Raw genomic sequence first — 26,366 nt, forward strand, 5'->3', positions numbered from 1 at the left:
TATAACTATTTATACGCCCGTATACTACGTTTATTGAATCAAATCCGTATAAAATACGGACATTCCGTATAGGTTGACATGTATGTGGAAAGCTAATGTAACAGTTTCTATGGCGCAATGAAAAATATTAACTTCCAAGACGAACAAAAGGAAAAATTATTTGAATCATGTGTGTGAAATTTGATTCACCTGAGCTACTTCAAAGAGTCGTTGAAAAATGATTCTGAGAAATGAATCAGATATGTCTGAGGTTTCAAAGCTCCACTCTGCATGGAGGTTTGTTGATATTGAAATGCACAGAGCTAACAGAGCGCGCGCGCACACACCAGCAGCGCCGAGTTTGATTTGCTCTTGCTGCTCGGCCACAGAGCACTATTGTTCAGGTGACATCTGGAGCTGATCACGGCTCACACACCCTGCCCCTTCCCCATTCCAGCACACACACACTTCCATACATACACACCCATGCAGGAATAACGAAGCCTGGGCCCTCAAAGAGCTGCACACAATAGCCACAGGATGAATTGGATTGAGGCCAAAAAAAATTACATATACGGTACAGATATATGCCATGACATGAAGCCATCCGTCTTTCAGCCTTTCATGTGACTCCGGCTCTCCCTCCATCAACCCAACCCCCCAAAAAAATCACATCACGCCCAGTCAACCCCCAGATCCCCCTCCCAGACCACAGCCTTTCCTTTCACCTATATTCCGGACACCGAGGTCCTGCTTTCACTCGCACAAATGAGCTGCATTTCATTCTGGAGGAAAAAAAGAAGCAGGAAAAAGAAACTTGCCTCTGTGCAGAGAAAGATGGAGGATTTGCTAAAAGACAGAGGATTAATCCGGTGTGCTAGAGACGGAGCAGCGGCAACCTGAGCAGTGAGACAGGCGACTGCTGCCGAGAGAGAGAGAGGGAGGAGGGAGGAGATGGCTAGAGGAAGGGTTTCAGAGGTGAAGGGTGTACTGTTGTGTCATGATGCTCAATTGACCAACTAGTTGAGAGAAGACCTGCTGCTCCCAACACACACACACACACAGTCCATTTTACAGCTTTCATCTCATTTGTGCACATAGGGACCCTACGGAGTGGACAAGCACCTGTTCATATCCCCTAAAGAGCTCCAGAGGTACTGTAAGGGGATGAAAGAACGACAGGGGAGGAAAAAAAAAAAAAACAGCAGCCAAGCTCGAACCAATGGAGAAAAAAGGAAAAAAAAACCCCACACAGGATTTAAAAAAGGAGAAAATAAGACAGCTCTAAAAGGAGGAGAGAAATAAAGTGTATTCATGGCAACCATCTTGTTTCGCAGAAACACACAGCTGCTCTTAAAGCAACAGCGTCTTTTTTTTTTTATTTTTATCTCCCACTACTATTTCTCTGTTTGGGTTTGAATATCATCACCTTTATCACAGAACTGTTCTGAAGCCTGAATGTGACCATTTACGCTCATCCCAAGGAAAACGTTCTACCACAGGTCTGATTTAACATTTTTCCTGACTGAAGCTACCGGTGAAAACGTTCTCACACAGCAGAGAGGTGTGACCTGCTCCAGGGTCACGCATCCTAATTGTCACCTTTGGCCTGCCGCCACCGCCCCCGTCTCACACACACGCCACCTGGCAAGGCAAATCAACGCTCAGGCCATCAGGAAACAAAGAGGCAGCTGCACCCAAACACACACTCGTGTCTCACCATGAGCGACCCTCAAACCCACGCCACTCAGGTTTGGGCAATTCCATGTAAATGTCAACCTCACCATGCAAAAATAAAGCAACATGTAATACATCAAAACCACTCCCAGAGATATCACCTCGGCCTGTATTTTACAGATGTGAATAATGGCCCTTTTCCACTACCCTTTTTCAGCTCACTTCAGCTCGCTTCAGCCCGACACGGCTCGCGTTTCGACTACCAAAAACCAGCACGACTCAGCTCGCTTCAGCCCTGCTTAGCCCCTAAAACTCGCACCGTTTTGGAGTGGGGCTGAAGCGAGCCAAGCCGTGCCGAGTGAGGCTGGGGGCGTGAGCAGACACTCCCCTGTGCACTGACTGGTGAGGAGGAGTGTCCTCACATGCCCACACACGCCCCGCGAGCGCGCTGGGATCTGTAAACACCGCAAACCCGGAAGGAGAATAATTACGAATTACGAGAATTTCTGAAGCCTTATGCGCCTCGCCTCATCTATACGCTCTTGCCAGAATCTGTCCGCGTTGTCGGTGACAACAAGCCACAGCACCAAGACCAGCCACACTAACGACTCCATGTCCTCCATGTTTATTGTTTACTCTCCGGGTCGTGAGACTACCGCTTAAAAGATCACTGATGTCACTGTTTGCGCTGCTTAACGACATCACCTGACGTCCACCCACTTTCGCTAACTCCACCCAATGTGTCCACCCACTTCCAGCCAGCACGGTTCAGCGCGGTTGTAGTCGAAATGCAACTCCAACAGCCCCGCTCAGCCCGACTCAGCACGGCACGGCTCAGCCCGACTCAGCCGCGTTTGTAGTGGAAAAGCGGCATAAGTTGAACCAATTTGTCACAAGAATTGTTCCCTTTGCCTTCACTACTTTAGCTAATGACACGAATAACTTTGATCATGTACAATTCTATATTATTGCCACAAGCCACAGAAATGTATGCTAAAATCCACAAAACAGCAAAACAATAGCCATCCTAAATATTATTTAAGAACTTTGATAGTTTTAGCTGATATTTAGAGAGTTTTTCAAAGGGTTATGGTGGTTAAATTGCTGATTTTCTAAACATATGCCATGTCTATTTCAGACGCGTCACATCCATAACGGAATTTCGTCACATCCATAACGCTGACTTTTCCTTCCGAACTCTGCATGAAATACAAAATATTTTACACAAAGATTTTTTAATATTCACCTTGGACCCCTCTATCAAACGGATATCTCCATTTCGACATTAGGTTTACGATTTCACAGAGTTTGATAAAAATGTACAGTCACCCAAGAAAAGTGATACTTTTTCTGTCGCATCCATAACGCATCTTTTATTGGCATTTCCTGGCATGCCCTAGATGTACTATGGGAATTGTTCTTGTTCTATCACTTCTCCAGTATGGTACAGCCTTAAAATATGCAACACCTGTTTAAATACTGGGAGACAATAAAACATGCACTGGGTCATTTGTTGCCATTTTGAGTTCAAGTGTCACGTCCATAACGCTGGAATTGCTCGTTTGCTGTATGTTTGTCAAGATTAAACGTTTGGAGTGACAGATTGGATTTTCTGATCTCCCGTGAGTCCTTGTCCCCCGTCCAGTTCACCCAGCTGTCTCCTGTCCATCAATCGCACACATTATCCAATCAGCTGAAAGAACGAGTGCTTGTTTCCACACTGTTGGAAGGAGAACAGACAGGAGTGTCCTGGAATTCATTTAACAATTTGGACACGCCCTTCTGACATCCGAGTAGCACGCGGACCTCAAAGTTAGTTCTGAGAAACATTTTTTTAATCATTTCCCTTTTCCTACTTGAAGATGCTCTTCCGTGGGCACAACAACGTGCCCGTCTCTGGCCTTGAAGGCACAGCCAGTCATTTTCACACAAGCTCTCAAAGACACACCCAAGCTACGTGAACTCAGACACACCCACTCATCAAAAAGGCACTCGTTTGCCCATATTTCCATATATGGACACCGACACATCCACATTTCCATATATGGACTCCATGACATGCTTACACTTCTGCATATAAATTCAGACCAACTTTGTCAAGCCCACACTTCCAGATATGGGCTCCGGCACACCCATACTCCCTTCTATTCACAAAAACACACCCACATTTCCTTCTATAAACTCCACGGCACACCCAGATTTCTTCACAGGAACTTCGACAAGCTCATATTTCCAGACAGGAACTCGAAGACACACCCAGATTTCTGCATATGAGCTCAGACACGCCTATATCTTTAAACATACACAAATTTATGCATAGCTATATTTCCAAAAAGAGACGCCTACATTCCTGCATATTTCCAGATATGAACTCAATGACACCATATTTTTAGATAAGAACTCGGACACGCCCATTTCTCCACACATGGACTTGGCCTTCTGCTGCCGTATTTACTGTCGATTGATCGGTAGTCAGAATCATCTGTTGATTTGCGCAGGACACAAGCTGTTAAGAATCGGTTCAACGGCTGAATCAAATGAGCTGAATCATTAACTGAATCAAATCTCTGAATCTTTAATCTGACATCGACAGGGTGCGAGAAGAATTTGTCCTAAACAGACAATTATTAAGACGTATATAAAAGTCATACATAGACAAGAGTTAAGTCCTAAAGTTTGCACCCCCTGTCGGTTTCAGGGTGAACACACAGAAGTGTAGATGAAAAGAGATGAAGATGACTCACAAGGCACAGCATGGCGGTAGAGGTTATCCCGTATCGTCTGCTGGAGCTTGTAGTCCTCTGAAGATTTCGGAAACCTCTGGCTCAGGTACTGCTTGAGGTCCTTGCTCAGCTTATTTCCTGAGGAGCACAGTGAGAAACAGGATGATTCAAGGTGCCATCATGTCATTCTAAAGCTTCTTCAGCAGCCTGTGTTTCAGTGTTCATTTCTTTCCCACCAGGAGGTCACTGAATCAGGTTACATCATTAGTTCCCTTTAACAAGCTTCGAGAAAAGAGTTCTCGTTTATATTTATTGATTTGGTAGCTGCTTTTTATTCTCAGCGACTTGTCAGTGTGTAATCGAGGAGCAGCGCGTGCCTATGAGCATACGTTTCTGCTAACTGAACAACAAGTGCATGATAATTGAAGGAAAAAGAGACAAAAACTAATTAAAAAAGTCTCGCTCGCATACACTCGCTTCCAGAGAAACAGAACGACAGCGACACGAGGCGGAGCAACGGAAAGCAACGCCGACATTGAGTTAAAGTTGAACTTGATGCAAAGGAGAAGCAAAGCGAGATGATGTTTTACAGGAATCAAGGTGCGCCGCCTTTTTTTCCAAAATTCAATCCTACTCTCAGATCCTGAACAAGTCCGTGGGAATAGTTTTAATTCACGGGTCATACGGTATGTTCTGTCCATTTTCAGTGACCATATCACCCGAGCAGCTTTGCTAAAGATACCATAAAAACACACTTTTGGAACACGCACTGGACTGCGTTTCGTTCGCAGATGAGTTGAGTCACTTATGCTACGTTCACACTGCAAGGCTTAATGCTCAATTCCGATTTTTTTGTGAAATCCGATTTTTTTGTGAGGTCATTCACATTAACAAATATATGCGACTTGTATGTGATCCTCAGTATGAACGAAAAGCGACCTAAAAGTGTTCCGCATGCACATTGCAGGATACGACGACGTCACACGCAGTGAGCATGGCCAGTGTTTACAGAAGTAAAACCGCCCGGTTGCGGTATGACCCATCCAATCTAGCTTGAATAGCTGCATCCCCCCAAATGGAAATCAGCTCCCTAACCTCTGCGTCCTTCCATTGAGAAGATTCAGAACCTTCACAGCCCGAAGCGTCCCTCGCATTGATGTCATGCGCAGGGGCGCAGATACGTTTTTTGAACTGGGGGGGACAAAGCTGCCAGCAAACCAACCCCAATATGCCTGTCAAACTTGTTGTGGGTTACCATAGCAACCAAGCTCAAGCTCACAACCTGCGCAGTCTGCGCAGCTCAACCAACCGAATATCAGTCTTTGTTTTATGTGAGTTGTTGCAATTATGTATACACTGCCGTGCACCTCAATAAACCGAATGGTAATTAGTCTTTTGATTTTTCCGTGAGGTTTGCCTTATGCAAAGAAAGACAGCATAGACGTTTTTTCCTCCCTATAAGTGGGGGAGACCGAACGAGGTGAATTTAAATCTGGGTGGGACGAGTCCCACCCTCTATCTGCGCCCGTGATTATGCGCCATGTTGTTGTAACTTTTTTTGAGAGACCCGCCGCCTACTTCAGCGCAGAATAGTGACGTTTGTGGCTTGTTGATGACGTGTAAGTCGGATGAATGCGACCTGGCGGTTCAGACTGAAGTCGCATATGAAAAGAACGGATAGGAATCGGAATTAGGACCACATATCCAAACGGCCTGGGTCGGATTTGAAAAAAATCGGATCTGTGTCGTTCATATCGTCGATAAAAGATCGGATACAGGTCACATATGGGCGAAAAGATCGGATTTGAGTCACTTCAGCCTGCAGTGTGAACGTAGCCTTAGGTAAACGAATCTGTATCAAGAATCATTTACTTCATTCAGTTGCAAGGACAAGCACCCTTTTTTTTTTTGCACAGTTTGATATTGGATGACATCGCATCTTTGTGCGTTTTGAAGCATCTGCGAGTCGTATTTTGCAATAATGTGCGTGACAAATCTGATCCATACTTCGAGTCAGTGAATCAATTCAATCATGATGGATTCATTTCTCTCTCATTCATAGAATCAACTGAGTCAGTTCAAGTTCAATGATCTGTTCTGGAGACTTCAAGCATAAAATAGCACTAAATAAATATTTTTCAAATTCAAAACTGATTTTCTGACTAAGCTGGCCCTTTAAGAGAAACCCTGAATGAATGAATGAACGAACTGATTCGGAAAGAACTGTTCGTTCAACCGAACAGAATCAAAACACGAAAAACAGCAAAAGAGAATCCTCAGGACGGAGCTTTTGCATCGAGACACGGAAAATAAGCACGACTGCATGCTCTTTGGATTTGTAAGCACTAACTGATAAACAGGAGAGCGTATTTAGAGTGTTGGTGTCGGAACGTGATCCGTCTGAGACGAATGACGGACGTGACCGACGTTGGAAAGTCTCTGTAACCGAGGCTCATCATTTCCATTCCCCATTAACAGCAGCTCATCGAATTACCAGCACTGAAGGGAAGCCGTATTTTGCATTAACTCGCCTCTCACGAGACTTCAAGCTGCACTGAATGCGTTGCCATAGCAACAAGCTAGGCTTATCAGCGAGCTGACTATTCTCTTGTTTGAAGACGTGGAGTCTAACCAAGTGGAAGTTTTGAGCTTTTGTCAATAAGTATTACCCGAAAGGGCACTCAAGAATGAAATCAAACAAACATCGCTCAGTGTTCAAGCAAACTGAATGGTGAAAGTCAGATTTCTAAATCATATCCATCTTATTAGAAATAATAATCCTCCTAAATGATATTTCATGGAGGATCGATGAGGAAAATCATCACCGACACCAGTTATCATTCACATTAATATATTTAATTTTTTTTTAATATTTGCCTTTATTTCATTTGGCTGAAGTTTGTATCGAAAGGGCTTTAGAACTGAGACACGATACTGAGGGACAGGAGTCTTGCTCAAAAGGTGTTACAGGAGGAAACGTGTCGCATTTATGGAAGGAGTCTCCAGTGTCAGCGCTTTTCTAACAGTCAGAGGTAAAGCTTTGTGGTTTCTTGTTAACAGGACAAGCTGTGGGTTTTTATATACATCTTTAACTTCAAGTAAAAGTGAGGAAATGACTATTGCTGCTGTAACAAGTTTAAAAAGATAAAACTTTATGAATCCCGAGGGAAATTCTTGTGCCAGAAGTCGCTCGAGAACAATACAGCCCAAGTTAAAATACAACAATACAAGCTGGAGGGGGAGGAAAAATAAAAAATTAAAATCCATAGTAAGAACTGTGCAAGAAATACATGCCTTAATTTAAAAAAAATTAAATAAAAAGAGGAACTCACTTGTTTCGTAAATGTGAAAGTGAACTAGAATCGAATAAAAAGTACAACTTCATTCTTTATAATTCATACAAGTGCTTAAAAATTGCTGTGTTTAAGATAAAAACACTTTAGAAGTTGATGATGCCGTTTTTATAAAAGTATACCTGCTCAGAAATGTTAGCGACACGCCTTTGATCCATATCAGAACACGTACAGACACGCCTACCAACCTGCAGTCTGGAGACACGCCCATAAACCTGCAATCTAAAAAGACATGCCCACCTGTTTTCAGTCTTGACACGCCCACCAGCCTGCTGCCTGAAGCCCGTCCTCCTCTTTAAAAACACCCGAATTTGCATGGAATGCTCCACCCACAGATGAAAATTCAATTCCATTGAATGGGAGATGAAATGGCGCTGCTTTTAACACCTAGCACTCCACTTTCTTTCACACTCGGGCTATCACCTGGCATTTTGTGTGTCACTGCGCAAGCTACACCATAGCAGGCCGTGTGAAGAATTTCCCACCCTCAGTTCGACCATCTGTTTCTCAGACACGGATCGCTCGCCCAGTGAAGAGACGCCGACGGCCAAATGGTGTTTATGTGTTAATGCCAGTCCCCTGGGTGCTCGCTCCAATGCCAGCCCGCTTATTAACACACACAACACGCCTCAGACTGGAACAGTCAGGAGCTGAAATAAAGGCTCGGTTACAGATGGGAATGTGGAGCAGCCGTTCTGCTGAAACGGAGCTCCATGATTTCTGCAGAAAATATAAAAGAATGGGTTTTTTTTTTTTTCCCCCCCGTACAGATTAGATTTGAACTCGCTGTTGGTAATCACTGCCAAGCTGTTATTTGAGAACGCACAAGCCCTGAGCACCAAATACTGTTTTCATAACCTGGAAATGCTTCATATCTGGTTGAACGAGGGTGTGGAATCGTCTCCAAAGCTTTTGAGCCGACTCAGAGAGTCTTCAGCGAATCGAACCGAACTCACGATACCTTTGACGTGGTCCGTAAGCGGGAGGGCGATTTCACGACAGGACACACAACATAAATTCAGAATGCACTGTATATTTGTCAGGATCACGCCTGAATCGATTCAAAAGGCTTCGCCATTTGTGACGACACACACTTGGACCGGGACTGCAGAGAGGGACGGCTTCATGTGTCATTCTTGAGCACTCCCAAAAGGAAATTACATCAGATATCGGTGCCCTCTGGGTAATTCCGTCTACCCTCATGTTCCCTTCATCTCCCAGCCTTCTCTAGACTCATCCAACACACTTCCTTTAATCCGATAACATGGAACAGTGACAGGGTTTTGTCTAAAACGAGTCAGCCAGGGCAAGACGAGGAAGGGTTTAAGACTGTACTGGCACAACGAGGAGTAATTCCTGTCATGAAATTCACTCCGCAAACGTTCTGCAGGGTGGAACTGCGTCTTGGATCAACACGAGGTCTGCTGGAGTGAAGGCAAAGGAGGCTGTTGCCATGGCAACACCGAGAGCCAGATCAGTAGTAAACAAACCTGCAGGCCTGAAACCAGATGACGGAGGCTTCAGCGTCGGCTTCTTTATTTCCTTCCACTGGCTCGTGATTCGCATGCCTGTGTTTTGGGTTCAAATATTTGTTCGAGTTTTACGTTGCAGCTACCGGTTTATGGAATCAATTTTGTGCCAAAATGTTCATACAATACTTTTGAAATATCAAACAAAAACGACAAATCAAAATACAAAAAAAGGTCAATTTTTTTAGACTGGCAAACAAATTATTCGTGTAATCGTGCAAAATATCAGTCTATTACTCTTCAGAAACCTTTTATTTTTGTTCCGCGTCTTTCTCAGTTTTCATCTCATCTCATTATCTCTAGCCGCTTTATCCTTCTACAGGGTCGCAGGCAAGCTGGAGCCTATCCCAGCTGACTACGGGCAAAAGGCGGGGTACACCCTGGACAAGTCGCCAGGTCATCACAGGGCTGACACATAGACACAGACAACCATTCACACTCACATTCACACCTACGGTCAATTTAGAGTCACCAGTTAACCTAACCTGCATGTCTTTGGACTGTGGGGGAAACCGGAGCACCCGGAGGAAACCCACGCGGACACGGGGAGAACATGCAAACTCCGCACAGAAAGGCCCTCGCCGGCCACGGGGCTCGAACCCGGACCTTCTTGCTGTGAGGCGACAGCACTAACCACTACACCACCGTGCCGCCTTTCTCGGTTTTGTTTGACGTAATTTATTTTGGTTGCGATTCCAGCTTTCTCGTTTGCGCTCCCTGACTTTTTGCTTGCAGTTTTGGCACAAACTTCCCGTGTGGGTGGGCTGTCCAGGAATGCATTCCCAATGGCTAACTTGTGTTTGACTGACAGCTCCGCTCAGCCATTCCCCGGAGGCTGTTGCGGCCATTCCCTACTCAGATTCTGGCGGACTGTTTGACGAGTGACCGATCCATTGACGGTAAACAAGGATCGAGTGGACTTCAGTGGCGACTATTTGTAAATTTACACTTTGTTGAATTAATTCAGTATCATAGTCGCCACTGAAGTCCACTCCATCCTTGTTTACCGTCAATGGATCGGTCACTCGTCAAACAGTCCGCCAGAATCCGAGTAGGGAATGGCCGCAACAGCCTCCGGGGAATGGCTGAGCGGAGCTGTCAGTCAAACACAAGTTAGCCAATGGGAATGCATTCCTGGACAGCCCACCCACACGGGAAGTTTGTGCCAAAACTGCAAGCAAAAAGTCAGGGAGCGCAAACGAGAAAGCTGGAATCGCAACCAAAATAAATTACGTCAAGCAAAACTGAGAAAGACGCGGAACAAAAATAAAAGGTTTCTGAAGAGTAATAGACTGATATTTTGCACGATTACACGAATACTTTGTTTGCCAGTCTAAAAAAAAATTGACTTTTTTTTTCTTTTTTTATATTTTGATTTGTCGTTTTTGTTTGATATTTCAAAAGTATTGTATGAACATTTTGGCACAAAATTGATTCCATACCGGTTTAGCATCGGGCTAACTGCGGGTATAAAAGTCACCTCAAAAATGCATCATTTGCGCTCGCTTATCGTTCGGCTTGACACACAAATCAAATCATGATTAAATTATCGTCCAAATCGTGTTAAATTCCGTCTTCAGATACCCGACACCATGCTGACTCGAGTCAATAATGCCTCAGAAATGTAATTACGATCAGTTTTTGGCAGTTGAGTGATATTTTGGGCCAGCCAGTTTGCACAATGCTGAACTCACAGCTACAAGATTCCATTATTATTCAGCTAAAGAAACACTTCAGACACAAAACGTGCGTCTTATTTAGTGAGAAGAGAGACGCTGGTGTTCATCGCAGCGAGAATCTAAGCAATGGTGAACCGTCACTATGAGAGCTGGGACTTCAGACACCAAAAAGGCAACAGGGCCAAGGATTTTAGAAGGGACTAGCGGCAGGCTGCCAGGTCGCTCTGTTGTGCGTCATTGTCGATTTTAAAAGTAACTCAGTAAATGAAGACTTCAGTCTGAGTGAAAAATACTGTAGCGAGCGTGCAGCATGGAAGAAGAGCCTGGAGAAAGAAATCTTAGTTTCTCTGTCGTTAGCCTGTGCTACTTGCTCTCGATAGCGCTAGTTTGACCGCTTTATTACGATAGCAGTCGCTAACACTACTGATGAACACAACACCGGCTGGAAGGCGACTTCACTGCCGCGCAGACTCACAGTTAAAGTGCATATCACGGGGAAATTCAGGAGCAAGATCAATGTAATTCTCCTATTTTATATTAAACTTTGGTCAAATATCTGTCACATATTGTGCAATTTTTTTTACCTTGCGCAATACCAGAAAAATTCAGTTGAAATCGAGCCATTTGAGGCGAATTGGTCCGCCTCTGAAAATACCTGGCGTTTGGATTTCCCGGCAAACATTGATTTTCGTGACGTCGCGTGCGGGACGCCTCCCTCTGAATCCGTCATCAGCGCTGGTTTGTTTGAGAAAACGACCTGGTGGTTTTCTGCAAATTTCTTCAACGTTATCGCGTAATTATTAAAATGGTTAACAGATGTATGGTAGGAGGGTGTAGCAACACCAATCATGATGGGATTAGTACTCATCGTTTTCCAAAAGACCGGACAATGAGAGAGAAATGGGAGCGCTTCGTGCGAGGCACCCGGAAGCCGAACCGAGAAAAAGACCAAGAAAATCGGCAATTCACAAGTTGACTGTTGCCAGGGTAAGAAATAATTCTGACATCTCATTATATTCTTCATCCAAAAGTGAAGTAACATTGCGCTCAGGTGACAATTCCATATTTCAATGCAAAATCGCTAGCTGCTAAACTTGGTCTACACAGGCTGTGCACTGAAACTGTCCAAGCTCGCGCAGCCTGCTGGCGCTTCCGCAGGTGACGTCACGAATCTGGCTCCAGACTCCCTTGGGATTTTTCCAGACACGTTTTGTTATTTTATTTTAAATAAGTAACCCTTTCATTTCTGAAGCAAATCTGATAGAAAATGAGGCCAAATTAGAACTAGAAGAGAATCATTATAATGACACTATGAAAGAATGAAAGAAATTAAATGTAAAATTTGAAATGCTGATATGTTTGGGCATCTCTGAAGGTCTAGAAGGCCCTGATGGTTCCCCTTCTGTTTACAAGGAGCCTGAACGCCTTCTCTCAGAGACGAGCCACATCATTACAATACATAGGACTGTAACGGACACGGGATAATCAACACAAAACTGGAACTGTTGACAAATTTCTGTGGAATAAAACCCTTCATACGTGTTGTTCCAGGAAAATAAACTTCACATTAAGTCCTTACTTCTTACTGAGAGATGCTGCCTAATAAACGTAATGGTTTAATTTCAGATATCTCGTTCAGAAAAAAAAAAAAAAAAAAAAAAAAAAAACACCTTTACGTAGAAACCGCAGGAGTGAACTGATTAAAGGAGAGATGAAGTCATTTTTAAACTTGCTTTATTTCTTAATTAACGGGTTATTCAATTACGTTTTCGGTTTTAGTAACCTTATATCGTGACTCGTATTGGCATATTATATTACACTTATCGGCCTTTTCGGTTTTTAGCCGTGTTGAACGTAGTTCGTTTGGTCCGCGGCAGGCGTCGCTTATCCGCGCGATCTTCACGAGACTTGTGCGAGACTTCGAAATGTGAAGTGTCAGCGCCGCCATTTTGAAAACTGTTTACACAGTGGCCAGATCGCGAGCTTCATCAGTGATGGAGTGTCAGTCCTGCGTGCTGTGGCGCGTCCACCTGAAGGCGCGCCTCGGGCTGCGCGCACCATGAACAAGGCGAACCTGAGCTCAATTAAGGAACTGCGTGTTTGCACCCATTTAAAGATTGTGCTGATGCATTTGCATCGCAAAGTATTACGATACGCATTACCGAGCCTTTCGACCCGTTGTCTTGACTTCCTGTTTCACGATCCTTGTTCCTGTTTCTCGTTCTTGTCCTCTATTAGCCTTTGATGTACTGTTTGCGCCTCGACTGACCCTTTTGCCGGTATTCTCGTTTTTGATCTAGCCTGCCGTTCTGGATTGTTTGCCTGTGTGTATATATATATATATATATATATATATATTTTGTCTCGCTGTAAATATATATATATATATATATATTATTCTGCACATACATCCGCCTCCCTTGCGTACGTGACCTGGAGATTATTCCATACTCGGGCTGCACGATATCAGAAAAATATGCGATATTCGATAACATGACTGAATATCTCGATATCGATATGTATCACGATAATTAATGTTTTTCTTACCTCTACTCGCCGTTCTGCCCTGTCTAGCATTTAAAAAAAAAAAAAAAAACACCCAATGCATCGCTTCCATTCCAACATTATTTTTTATTGGAAAAACATGGCTACACCTGCAATGGTGTCCATCAATCATCTTTAAATCTCTTAATTTCTGTGAGCGCAGCAGAAATATATTCGGGGAAGTATACAGTCTCTAGACATCGTGTCTTCAGCTCGAACTCTTCAGTCAGAAAACGAACTGTGAAACTCAAGTAGGGTTCTGTGGTGCGACTTGACCATAGGTCTGTAGTACTTGCGTAGTACTCCGCTCCACTTACTTCACGTGTAACTGATTTTCGACACGTGTTGTACATGTCTGGAATTGTGACTTGAGAAAAATAATTCCGTGAGGGAATTTTATACCGTCGGTCCAGTATTGAAATCATGTCCACAAATCCACTGCCGGTAACAGCTGTCATTGGCATCATGTCTTTCGCCAAGTATCTCGCTATGCCTGCCGTTATGTCTTTGTGGCGTTTAGAATGTGTCTCATAAGGGGTTATACTAGCAAAGCTCTGCTGAACTGTAGTCACCTTCGTAATTTTAGATGTTGAAGGACTTGGCATATCATTGGACTGTTTGCTGCTAACGCTAGCTTGGATCTCTTCGTACAGGTGTTTACGGTTGTGTTGTAGATTCGTCGTGTTCCCCTTGGTAGCTGCCACCACTGTTTTACATGTCTTGCAAAGTACCCGAGTTTGCAGTACGTCATCCCTCCTGAATCCAAAGTACTTCCAAATAGCAGACGTGTATTTTTTTTTGGAAACCAGTTCCTCCTCATACAAGTTTGTCTCACCACACTTGCTACCGCTCCCACCTTCCGCCATCACCACGAGGCTTTTACTTGTTTTGCAATAGGGGGCAGAGTTATCCCGCGGCGCTTGTTGACATTCAAATGTGATTGGACGGCACAGAAAAATGGGCCTTTTATCGAAATTTAAGTAATTTTTGCAGTATGTGTATCGCAAACTATGATATCGCGATATCGATACTTTTTCGATATATTGTGCAGCCCTATTCCATACGACTTCAAACCAACGTGGAGTAGAAAAGGGTTGGAAAGACGACAGGATAAGGACTCGTCCGTCACGCTGGTATTTACGTCATTACTGTCGCACAATTAAAATGTGCCAGATCAGGCGACTGGTGGGTTTTCTAAAGAATAAATACATATTATACTGGGTGCATTTCCCACATAATCCTCACTAAGGTTTCGGACAGCACTACAAAATGGCGTCCCCACTATATAGTGAGTATGGAGTGATTTCGGACACAGGGAAAACTTCCGGCTTGATTACGTAAGCATTCGAAAGAGGGCGCGCGTCTTTTGACAACGTTAGCTACTTTGATTTCCGCTGTATATTTTACTTCCGTCCTACGATGTCTCGCACAGGTCTCAACGAATCTCGTTTACGGCCATTGCTTTGACATATGGACTGATATATTACAGAGCATATTTCAAACACTCATAACTTGTTATAGCAACGACAAAATAGCGATCAAAAATACATTCCGATATTTAATAAAATGAGATAGAGTTTTGATGATAAAAAAAAAAGAAAATTTTCCTTCAGTTGTCCTTTAAAGGAACAGTCCACCATACTTCCATAATGAAATATGCTCTTATCTGAATTGAGACGAGCTGCTCCGTACCTCTCCGAGCTTTGCGCGACCTCCCAGTCAGTCAGACGCAGTCAGACGCGCTGTCACTCCTGTTAGCAATGTAGCTAGGCTCAGTTTGGCCAATGGTATTTTTTGGGGCTGTAGTTAGATGCGACCAAACTCTTCCGGCGTTTTTCCTGTTTACATAGGTTTATATGACCAGTGATATGAAACAAGTTCAGTTACGCAAATTGAAACGTAGCGATTTTCTATGCTATGGAAAGTCCGCACTATAATAAAAAAATAAATAAAATAAAAATAAATAAATAAAAAAATATTAAAAAAAGTTTAAATGGTCAATGCCCGCAATACTTTAAAGACTATTTTAATTTTAATAGAAACGTAATTGCGAGAACTACTCGCCAGAGCAATTTACTTCGTCTCCCTTTGGTGCGGACTGAAACTGCGAAGCGCGCTTTTTATTATCATGGTTGTACTGTTTTTAATGATCATACTAGTTTGTAGTGGAATATATATATATACACACACATACACATATACATATATACATATATACATATATATATATATATATACACACACACATATATATATATATATACACACACACATATACATATATATATATACACACACATATACATATATATATATATATATATATATATATATATATATATATATATACATACACACACACACACACACTTTTAACTAAACTTTTTTTATCATTGTTTAAATATTCTTAGTATTATTATTAAGTTTTAATGTAAATAATATTTTAATCATTTTTTTATTTTTTACCCAGGGCTCCTATTGATAGCAGGTTTGCTCTTGTGGCTACCTGATTGGACTACCCTGGGTGATTTATTTTTTATTTTTAAATAAAGGTGTTATCTATCTATCTATCTATCTATCTATCTATCTATCTATCTATCTATCTATCTATCTATCTATCTATCTATCGACAGGCGTACTAACACCTTCTGCGCGCTTCGGCAGCGCATTGACATCTGAGCTCCATATCAATGCGCTGCCGAAGCGCGCAGAAGGTGTTAGTACGCCTGTCATTATAGTGCGGACTTTCCATAGCATAGAAAATCGCTATGTTTCAATTTGCGTAACTGAACTTGTTTCATATCACTGGTCATATAAACCTATGTAAACAGGAAAAACGCGGAAGAGTTTGGTCGCATCTAACTACAGCCCCAAAAAATACCATTGGCCAAACTGAGCCTAGCTACATTGCTAACAGGAGTGACAGCGCGTCTGACTGACTGGGAGGTCGCACAAAGCTCGGAGAGGTACGGAGCAGCTCTTCTCAATTCAGATAAGAGCATATTTCATTATGGAAGTACGGTGGGGACTGTTCCTTTAAAGAGACACAGGACTCGAGTGATTTGAGGCAGCTCCTTCAGTCACAGTCACATCCTGTCAGCCTGGGAAGAACGTCTTCACTCCAACTGAATGATGAACTCATGTAGGTAACCAAGTGCGTGCGTGCACACGTGTGTTTGTTCTCGAGAAGACGGCGCTTGGCCTTGAAGTCTGAGAATGCTATAAATTCAACGTTCAGACACCGAGTGTCTCCAGACGTCTGCTGGAATTTAATACAGGCCAGAATGAAGAGTCAATCACAGCCTGGACAGCAAGATTCCTGGATCAGACAAACCATCTTCCTATCAAAGGACTATTTCCAGTGTGTATGTGTTCATCTCCGTCCTGGCAGCGGATGCCTTTTCTTACACCTTGGAAAAAAAAAAAAAATTTAAACCCGATGAGCTCAGCACTGGCCTCGTTTTCCACTGAATAAACCTCGCAGTCGTGAATGCACTCTGGATGCACTCTGTCCTACTGTTTGTGTGTAATTAGGCCCAAAGAAAGAAAGGAAGGAGAGAAAGAGAGAATTATTCACTCTCTAGCTCCGAGTGTGTGGGAGTCAGGAGGATTTGTACAAATCCTTTAGACAGGCAAGCGTCAGTGCGATTTTTTACAATAACACCGTTATCAGAGATCCGGACGCGACGCGACCCGACACCGCGTCCTGATGTTCATAAACCTGATTTACGCCAACAAGCAACGGTCACGTCACCAAACAAACATCACAAGGAGTGAAGACGAAGCACTGATTTCTGCTCTTTACAGTCATCAGGAAGATCATCTCAGGGTCTGTTTCGACGCTCAGATCATTCTAAACATCTGCTGAGACTTCAGTTCAAGTCACATTTCAAAAAAAAGTTTCCACCATGTTTTTTTTTTTTTAATTTAGGTAGCAAAAAAAATTTTCACCTTTATTGAAAAAGCCAATGCGCAGTTTCTTTCCTGCATAAAACATGAATATTCTGTTGTCTCCAAGATAACGTCTATACATCTTTTTCTTGAATCATCTTCACAGAACGGGCGGCACGGTGGTGTAGTGGTTAGCGCTGTCGCCTCACAGCAAGAAGGTCCGGGTTCGAGCCCCGTGGCCGGCGAGGGCCTTTCTGTGCGGAGTTTGCATGTTCTCCCCGTGTCCGCGTGGGTTTCCTCCGGGTGCTCCGGTTTCCCCCACAGTCCAAAGACATGCAGGTTAGGTTAACTGGTGACTCTAAGCCCATGTTTACATTAGACCGTATCAGCGGATCATCAGATTAACGTTTTTAAAACGATTAGTGTGCACACAGCAACACCAATACACGATTTGCGTGCACACAGCAACGCCAATACACGGATACGCTCGGCTCCGCAGGCATCCTGCGCTCCAAATCACTCCGCCCTGAACAGCGAGTGCCCTCTGGAGGGTGCGCACTCCGGCCTTGCGCAGCTCACAGAGCGCGCGAGTGAAGTGAACAAGCAGTGATTCGGGACTGAGCCGCTGTGTGTGTGATCCCAGCGCATATCACTTACTACTTGCAAGTGGAAGGATGGCAAGCCTAAAGACAATCATAACTACACAATGGGCAGTATTTGCATCAGTATTTGCAGTATTTTCATACTTTTATACTCTTTAATGAAAGGTGATACAAGGCGGAAGTCCGTGCCGTTTTTCAGCAGTCGCGTCACATGACCAACGCCAGCGAATCAGGAAGGTGGATGTCACAGTGACGTTGTCCAATGAGACGCCAGCTAGAGCTGAGCACAGCGTATCTGCGTATTCTCAATGTTTACACAGCACCGGACCAGACACGATCTGGATTGAATACGTGGACGCTGGCGGATTCCCGTTTCCCGGCGTTTCCAGGCGCTTTAATGTAAACGGACAGTGCATCCGCGAAGAAAACGAGACAGATACGGTCTAATGTAAACGTAGCCTAAATTGAGCGTAGGTGTGAATGTGAGTGTGAATGGTTGTCTGTGTCTATGTGTCAGCCCTGTGATGACCTGGCGACTTGTCCAGGGTGTACCCCGCCTTTCACCCGTAGTCAGCTGGGATAGGCTCCAGCTCGCCTGCGACCCTGTAGAACAGGATAAAGCGGCTAGAGATAATGAGATGAGATCTTCACAGAACCAAATCGCCTCAGTGTCATGCATAATTCATGATTAAAATTGTTCATTATTTCAATCACTGTCTGTTAAAACATTTTTAAAAATAATTCCAGTACGACATAATATTCTGGGACACAATGTCAGATGTGGTAAATTCAGGGACTAAAGGCAGCCAAGAAACATGTACATTCACTAAAAAGAGCTCATTTGACTGACCTGGCTGGTGACCAGATACAGATTATGACCAGCCTGTAGCTAGTCAATAAACGTGCGCGCAAAAAAAAAAAAACCTTACTCGCCGCTAACTTCTTTGAGCAAGGTTTCAGAAAACCAATTTTTCCATCCAGTGTTAATATTAATAATAATAAGTTAAATTTAGAGAGTGCCTTTCTCACACCCAAGGTCACTTGACAATTAAGGAAGAGAAAATAAATAAATAAATAAATAAATAAAAGTCCACCAAAAGAGAGTCAGGATGTAATTCCGGTGGCACAGCCATCACAGTCCCATCAAAAGACGCACGGAGATAAATCCCACACCGCCTGCACAGCCGCCAGGCAACATCGCTCGGAACACCGTGTCATGGATCCACAAACCGACCACAGACGCACCGGTGCACAGAGCGCTGGACAACTCTGATGTTAAAGTGCATATTCTGGACCAATTTCGGGGTTTTTTTATATGAAAGTATGCCCCTTTACACACTCATCCAGAAGGGTAATTTTGCACAAGGCCATCTGTCTACAGCAGAAAAAAAAAATTTAATAAAACACGTCTGGAAAAATCCCAAGGGAGTCTGGAGCCAGATTCGTGACGTCACCTGCAGAAGCGCCAGCAGGCTGCGCGAGCTTTGCACGGTTTCAGTGCACAGCCTGTGTAGACCAAGCGCTCCCGTTTCTCTCTCATTGTCCGGTCTTTTGGGAAACGATGAGTACTAATCCCATCAAGATTGGTGTTGCTCCACCCTCCTACGATACATCTGTTAACCATTTTAATAATTACGCGATAACGTTGAAGAAATTTGCAGAAAACCACCAGGTCGTTTTCTCAAACAAACCAGCGCTGGCGTAGGATTCAGAAGGAGGCGTCCCACACGCGACGTCACGAAAATCAATGTTTCCCGGGAAATCCAAACGCCAGGTATTTTCAGAGGCGGACCAATTCGTGTCAAATGTCTTGATTTCACCTGAATTTTTCTGGTATTGCGCAAGGTAAAAAACATTGCACAAAATGTGACAGATATTTGACCAAAGTTTAATATAAAATAGGAGAATTAGGCCCAATCCCAATTCTAATTTCTACCCCTACCCCTCCGCCTTCCCCTTGGCCCTTCCCCTTGAAACTGAGCTACAAGGGATAGGGCTTGAAATTCAACCCTTACGTATTGGGATAGCCCTTCAACGATCGCATACGTCATCGCGTACCTCCGTCAGCGTTTACGTTAGCAAAACGCGACCAAATGCGTCATTGGCTGCGACCAGCCGCTACAGTCAGAGCCAGAGGCAGAACCAGAAATCTCTGCTGGCAGGGTGTGATTTGTTAACTAACACCACTGAATGGGATATCTTTGGCGCTTTGTGCACCACATCTGACAGAATGAGGTGTCAGAACACTCATGTAAACAATAAAAGCGAGAATAACAGAACAAAACGTACGCAGTCAAGCAACCGAAAACAATACTCACTCCCAAAGCTTTTTAGCAGCAGCTTGGATTTCAGAAATCGCTGCTCATTCTCAGCTCGAAAGCGAATCAAGCGGCGTGTTTCCTCTGGATAACAACTTAAAACACGTAAATAATGGAGAAAATACATTTATGACAATCTTTCGCCGCGGGAACCGCCATCTTTCTGAAATCCGCATGGCATTGTGGGAAATCACTCAAACCCCTTCGTTCGGAGTCAGCTCCAGGAAAATCTCCGTTTGGAGGGGTACAGAAGCCCTCCCCCTTCCCCTACCCCTCCGCGTTAACTGGGATTGGGATACCCCTACCCCTTCACGTGAACGCGCAAAATGGAGGGGAAGGGCCAAGGGGTTGGTCCAAGGGGTGAAATGGGATTCGGCCTTACACTGATCTTGCTCCTGAATTTACCCGTGATGTGCACTTTAAAAGAGCAACAAGCTCACTGCAGTCCTATGGAATCAATTTTGTGCCAAAATGTTCATACAACACTTTTGAAATATCAAACAAAAACGACAAATCAAAATACAAAAAAAAAAAGAGGTCAATTTTTTTAGACTGGCAAACAAATTATTCGTGTAATCGTGCAAAATATCAGTCTATTACTCTTCAGAAACCTTTTATTTTTGTTCCGCGTCTTTCTCAGTTTTGTTTGACGTAATTTATTTTGGTTGCGATTCCAGCTCTCTCGTTTGCGCTCCCTGACTTTTTGCTTGCAGTTTTGGCACAAACTTCACGTGTGGGTGGGCTGTCCAGGAATGCATTCCCATTGGCTAACTTGTGTTTGACTGACAGCTACGCTCAGCCATTCCCTACTCGGATTCTGGCGGACTGTTTGACGAGTGACCGATCCATTGACGGTAAACAAGGATCGAGTGGACTTCAGTGGCAACTATGATATTACACTCGTCAAACAGTCCGCCAGAATCCGAGTAGGGAATGGCTGAACGGAGCTGTCAGTCAAACACAAGTTAGCCAATGGGAATGCATTCCTGGACAGCCCACCCACACGTGAAGTTTGTGCCAAAACTGCAAGCAAAAAGTCAGGGAGCGCAAACGAGAAAGCTGGAATCGCAACCAAAATAAATTACGTCAAACAAAACTGAGAAAGACGCGGAACAAAAATAAAAGGTTTCTGAAGAGTAATAGACTGATATTTTGCATGATTACATGAATAATTTGTTTGCCAGTCTAAAAAAAATTGACTTTTTTTTTGTATTTTGATTTGTTGTTTTTGTTTGACATTTCAAAAGTATTATATGAACATTTTGGCACAAAATTGATTCCATCGTGAGGAACACTGGCACCACTCATGGCGGACCAAGGCCTGAAGGGAACGGACGCCCAAAACTAGGTCCGGAGCTACGCCGCAACTGGCGCACAAAACACTCAAACAAAAAACTACACAAGCGCAAAAAAGAAAAACAAAGGGAATTAAAAAAAAAAGAAAAACGCTCCGGTGAGAAGTTGCAGCCAGAACGTGCACGGCGTAGTCTTAACCGGAAAAACTGAATATCGAGTGCTGATATTTATGCAAACTCTGTTATACTGGCGTGTCCAGAAATTCATGTTTCAACCCAGAAACACAAAATCCTTCAAGATTCTGAAGCTTGGGGCCAGAACAGCGCACAAATGATTCCAGAGGCTTTTGTAGGCGGAGCCTCTGAGGTTGAGACTCGTGATGATTGATTGCAGTATTTCAATAGACCGCTTACTGTTGATTGTATGCGCCGCCTTCCATCGTCAAACACGCAAAGAGGAACTGAATCTCTGTGTTAGATGTTATACTGATTAAAAAAAAACAGACCGATGGAAACACGGCCGGCCCAAGGCATAAGTGAATTAAGCGCCCGCTTAGGGCCCCACACACCACCAGGGGGCCCCCAAGAGCAGTTGGAATGCCCACCTGCGAAAATATCTCATCTCATTATCTGTAGCCGCTTTATCCTTCTACAGGGTCGCAGGCGAGCTGGAGCCTATCCCAGCTGACTACGGGCGAAAGGCGGGGTACACCCTGGACAAGTCGCCAGGTTATCACAGGGCTGACACATAGACACAGACAACCATTCACACTCACATTCACACCTACGCTCAATTTAGAGTCACCAGTTAACCTAACCTGCATGTCTTTGGACTGTGGGGGAAACCGGAGCACCCGGAGGAAACCCACGCGGACACGGGGAGAACATGCAAACTCCACACAGAAAGGCCCTCGCCGGCCCCAGGGCTCGAACCCAGACCTTCTTGCTGTGAGGCGACAGCGCTAACCACTACACCACCGTGCCGCCCCACCTGCGAAAATATTTTCAATTAAAAAAACGTAATATCAATGACATGATATAGCAGAAACAAAAGACACAAAAATAAGACACAAAATAACGTTTTTTGTATCATTTTCATAGTTGGTACATTAGGTTAACTAATCCTTGCTGCTGGTTGCTGCCACTGCGCTCCTGTACAACCAGACGCACGTGACGTGACAGGAGTTATTCACTTCGGAAGATAGGTGGACTAGATGGCTAAGCCATGTCTCAAAAAAGAAATTATCCATCTGGGGCAGAGAAGAGGAAGAGACAAGAGGAAGAAAAAGGTAAATTTGAATGTCCAATGTTACTATTTTTGTGTCATTAAGGTTGTCTATGTTCTGGCTAGGTTGGCTGGATTAGCTAACAGAATGTCTGTCATAGTAGCTAACGTTATGCTACCCAACACAACAAAACGTAGCCTCGGATATCATCTTTAGTTCTAAGCTGAAAGCCGTCGCTTTACTTACAAACTCCAACCTAAATGTCATGACCGATATTAGCTCAAGTGGACAAAGTTATTATGACTGAGTTTGTTTTGCACATTAGTGCAAAATAAACTGGTTAACTTGTTGACATATACAGTGTCTTGTCTACTGATTTGTTGTTTTACTTACAAATACGCCACACATCGCTCTGAATATTTTATATTGCAATAGCCACAAGTTGCAGTATAATGTAAACCAACTAAAAACGTAGATTATGGTGGGTGGCTAGACTAACTAGACTAACTGTGTAGCCTAAGAAATAATAAGGCAGCTAGCAGTGTAGTTTTGGTGGTGTGAGGGGCCCCCAAATCAAATTCTGCTTAGGGCCCCTTAAAGGGCTGATGACACGAACATGACTATGCAATTTCTTAAATAAACTATACAACATGGCAAACATGTTAGATTTCTGTTATAATTACGTGAAAAGAAGCTGTTGTTACGCGAATATCCAACTTTTAATTGCACAGCGCAAGAAAACTGGGTCCGTGGCTCGCGGCCATGCTGTGACGTCAGCGGGAGAACACGCTGCGGTTCACTGGCTGTTCTACTCTGGTTCTACTCAGTGGAAATGGCGCATGAAAACGCCGGTGAACTCTCTAGTGCTAGCTCTTCCTCTTCTGGGAGTCTAGAATTGTGTTGATCTCTTCCGAATAGAATCTATGATAGCCTACCCTCCTTACCCTTTGCCTCTCGTTGCTAGGCGGCAGTTACATGAAAGCCGCAAGCTTTCACAAGCAAATACATGACTGATATCACGCCGACTTTATGATTACATTTATGATTATCATGTAGAATCTATAGCTCTACGTACCTTTATCTTATGTTGTTTCACAACACATGTTCTGACAGGAGGACTGTCTTTGGATCCGGCATAGCTACTAGTAGACCCCTTCCGGAATACTGACAGTGTTGCCAGATTGGGAGGTTTCCCGCCCAGTTGGGCGGTTTCAAGTGCATTTTGGTGGGTTTTGAACATATTTTGGGCTGGAAAACGTCAGCAGTATCTGGCAACAGATACTGCTGACGTTTTCCAGCCCAAAATATATTCAAAACCCACCAAAATGCACTTGAAACCGCCCAACTGGGCGGGAAACCTCCCAATCTGGCAACACTGTGTAGGCACTGCTGATGGTAGCAGCACATGTTTGTGCTGAACTGAACACCCAAGAGATTCTTTTAAGCTGGGAAGGGTGTCAAAACAATCCAAATCGAAGTGTTCAGAGCACAGGACGGATGTTGGTGAGGGCTCCCACTTGTCACGAGTGCGCCTGACTTGCTTCACCCACTTCGCATGCAGCTCGGGATCTCTGCGAAACTTGAATAAACTTACCCCATCCTTGTGGGTTTTGGAGCAAAAGCCGGCAACACAACGCGAAGGCATAATATATATATATATATATATATATATATATATATATATATATATATATAAAATAATGTATAATAATAATACTAATAATGATAAACTGAACACCTGTCACATCAACAACAAACTGGTAAGTGAGGAGGAAGGTTCTTTCGCTGACGTCATATAGCTCCTCCTCCTCCTCTTCCATGCTGCAGCCCCGTCAAATTTGCCCAAATAGCCGCGTTTATCATAACTTGTAAAATAGGCGCCTTCGTGAATTAATATATGGATCATCGGGAATTACTTTTTGTGTTATAAAACATCGCCAAAGATGTCAAAAACGTGTCATCAGCACTTTAAAGGCTTGGGCCGGCCCTGGATGGAAATGAAAGTGAATGGAAAAAGAACAGTGCAGAGTCTGACTCTTGCTGATTCCTTTCACGGTGTTCACAATCCCTGCAAAAAAGGTTTAGCAAGACCTGTTTGGTTTTCGATCTTCTTTAATTTGAATAGACGACGGATTGTACGATTTTACACGTTTACCTCGAATGTTTGATTGACAGCTGACGTTTTGCCAAGAGCCTCCTACCAAAAAAAAAAAGTCAGTCGTTGCATCTCTGCTTAATCATAAGCTGTCTTGAATTTTACTTTCCAACAGCTTTTTATCGTGTGTGTGTGTGTGTGTGTGTGTGTATGTGCGTACACGCCTCAAGGAGATATACTGTACAGTGTATATATAGCCAAGATGATCGTGTGTATCATACAGCTGCTGTATTGAACACACACTTTACCAGAAAATAATTGATTCCCGCACTGCTTTCAGCAATTCCTCCTCACCCTCGCATTTTCTCTCTCTCTCTCTCTCTCTCTCTCTCTCTCACACACACAGCGAGAAAAATGTGTGTGGTAGTCTCTCTCTCTCTGTGGGCCTAATTACGTGCGTACAGCAGAACAGCGTGTTCAGTATTACTGTCGTTTATTCCTCCCTCCTAGCTGTCCTGCAGAAAACCCTCTAGAGTCCTAAACTCACCGCAGCACACTACCAAGTGCACTACAGTTCTCACAAACGCAGCAGAACAGCAGCCTGCAGTCCTCAAAATAGCCCCCCCAAAAAAAAAAGTCATCCTCCCAGTGAAGGGAAAAAAAAAAAAAAAAACTTTCAGTTGCTGCTTTTTATTTTTATTTTTTTAAAAACTGCTTGAGATATCAACTAGGGCTGCACAATATATCGAAAAAGTATCGATATTGCGATATCATAGTTTGCGATACACATACCGCAAAAATTACTTAAATTTCGATAAAAGGCACATTTTTCTGTGCCATCCAATCACATTTGAATGTCAACAAGCGCCGCGGGATAACTCTGCCCCTTATTGCAAAACAAGTAAAAGCCTCGTGGTGATGGCGGAAGGTGGGAGCGGTAGCAAGTGTGGTGAGACAAACTTGCGTGAGGAGGAACTGGTTTCCAAAAAAAAAAAAAAAATGCACGTCTGCTATTTGGAAGTACTTTGGATTCAGGACGGATGACGTACTGCAAACTCGGGTACTTTGCAAGACATGTAAAACAGTGGTGGCAGCTACCGAGGGGAACACGACGAATCTCCATAAGCATCTACAACACAACCGTAAACACCTGTACGAAGAGATCCAAGCTAGCGTTAGCAGCAAACAGTCCAATGATATGCCAAGTCCTTCAACATCTAAAATTACGAAGGTGACTACAGTTCAGCAGAGCTTTGCTCGTACAACCCCTTATGAGACACATTCTAAACGCCACAAAGACATAACGGCAGGCATAGCGAGATACTTGGCGAAAGACATGATGCCAATGACAGCTGTTACCGGCAGTGGATTTGTGGACATGATTTCAATACTGGACCGACGGTATAAAATTCCCTCACGGAATTATTTTTCTCAAGTCACAATTCCAGACATGTA

The 26,366-nt window shown here is 43.7% G+C and overlaps 1 protein-coding gene across 1 annotated transcript in view; it reads right to left on the reverse strand.

Annotated features, from left to right (window-relative positions):
- Positions 1 to 26,366, reverse strand: part of magi1b (membrane associated guanylate kinase, WW and PDZ domain containing 1b) — a 296,936-nt gene that overhangs the window by 162,127 nt on the left and 108,443 nt on the right. The window contains exon 2 of the mRNA XM_060910209.1: positions 4,401 to 4,517. Within this exon, the coding sequence (XP_060766192.1) occupies positions 4,401 to 4,517 (117 nt within the window). The remainder of the gene's footprint in view (positions 1 to 4,400; positions 4,518 to 26,366) is intronic.

This window comes from Neoarius graeffei, chromosome 26 (assembly GCF_027579695.1).
Source record: "Neoarius graeffei isolate fNeoGra1 chromosome 26, fNeoGra1.pri, whole genome shotgun sequence".
Classification (NCBI taxonomy): Eukaryota; Metazoa; Chordata; class Actinopteri; order Siluriformes; family Ariidae; genus Neoarius; species Neoarius graeffei.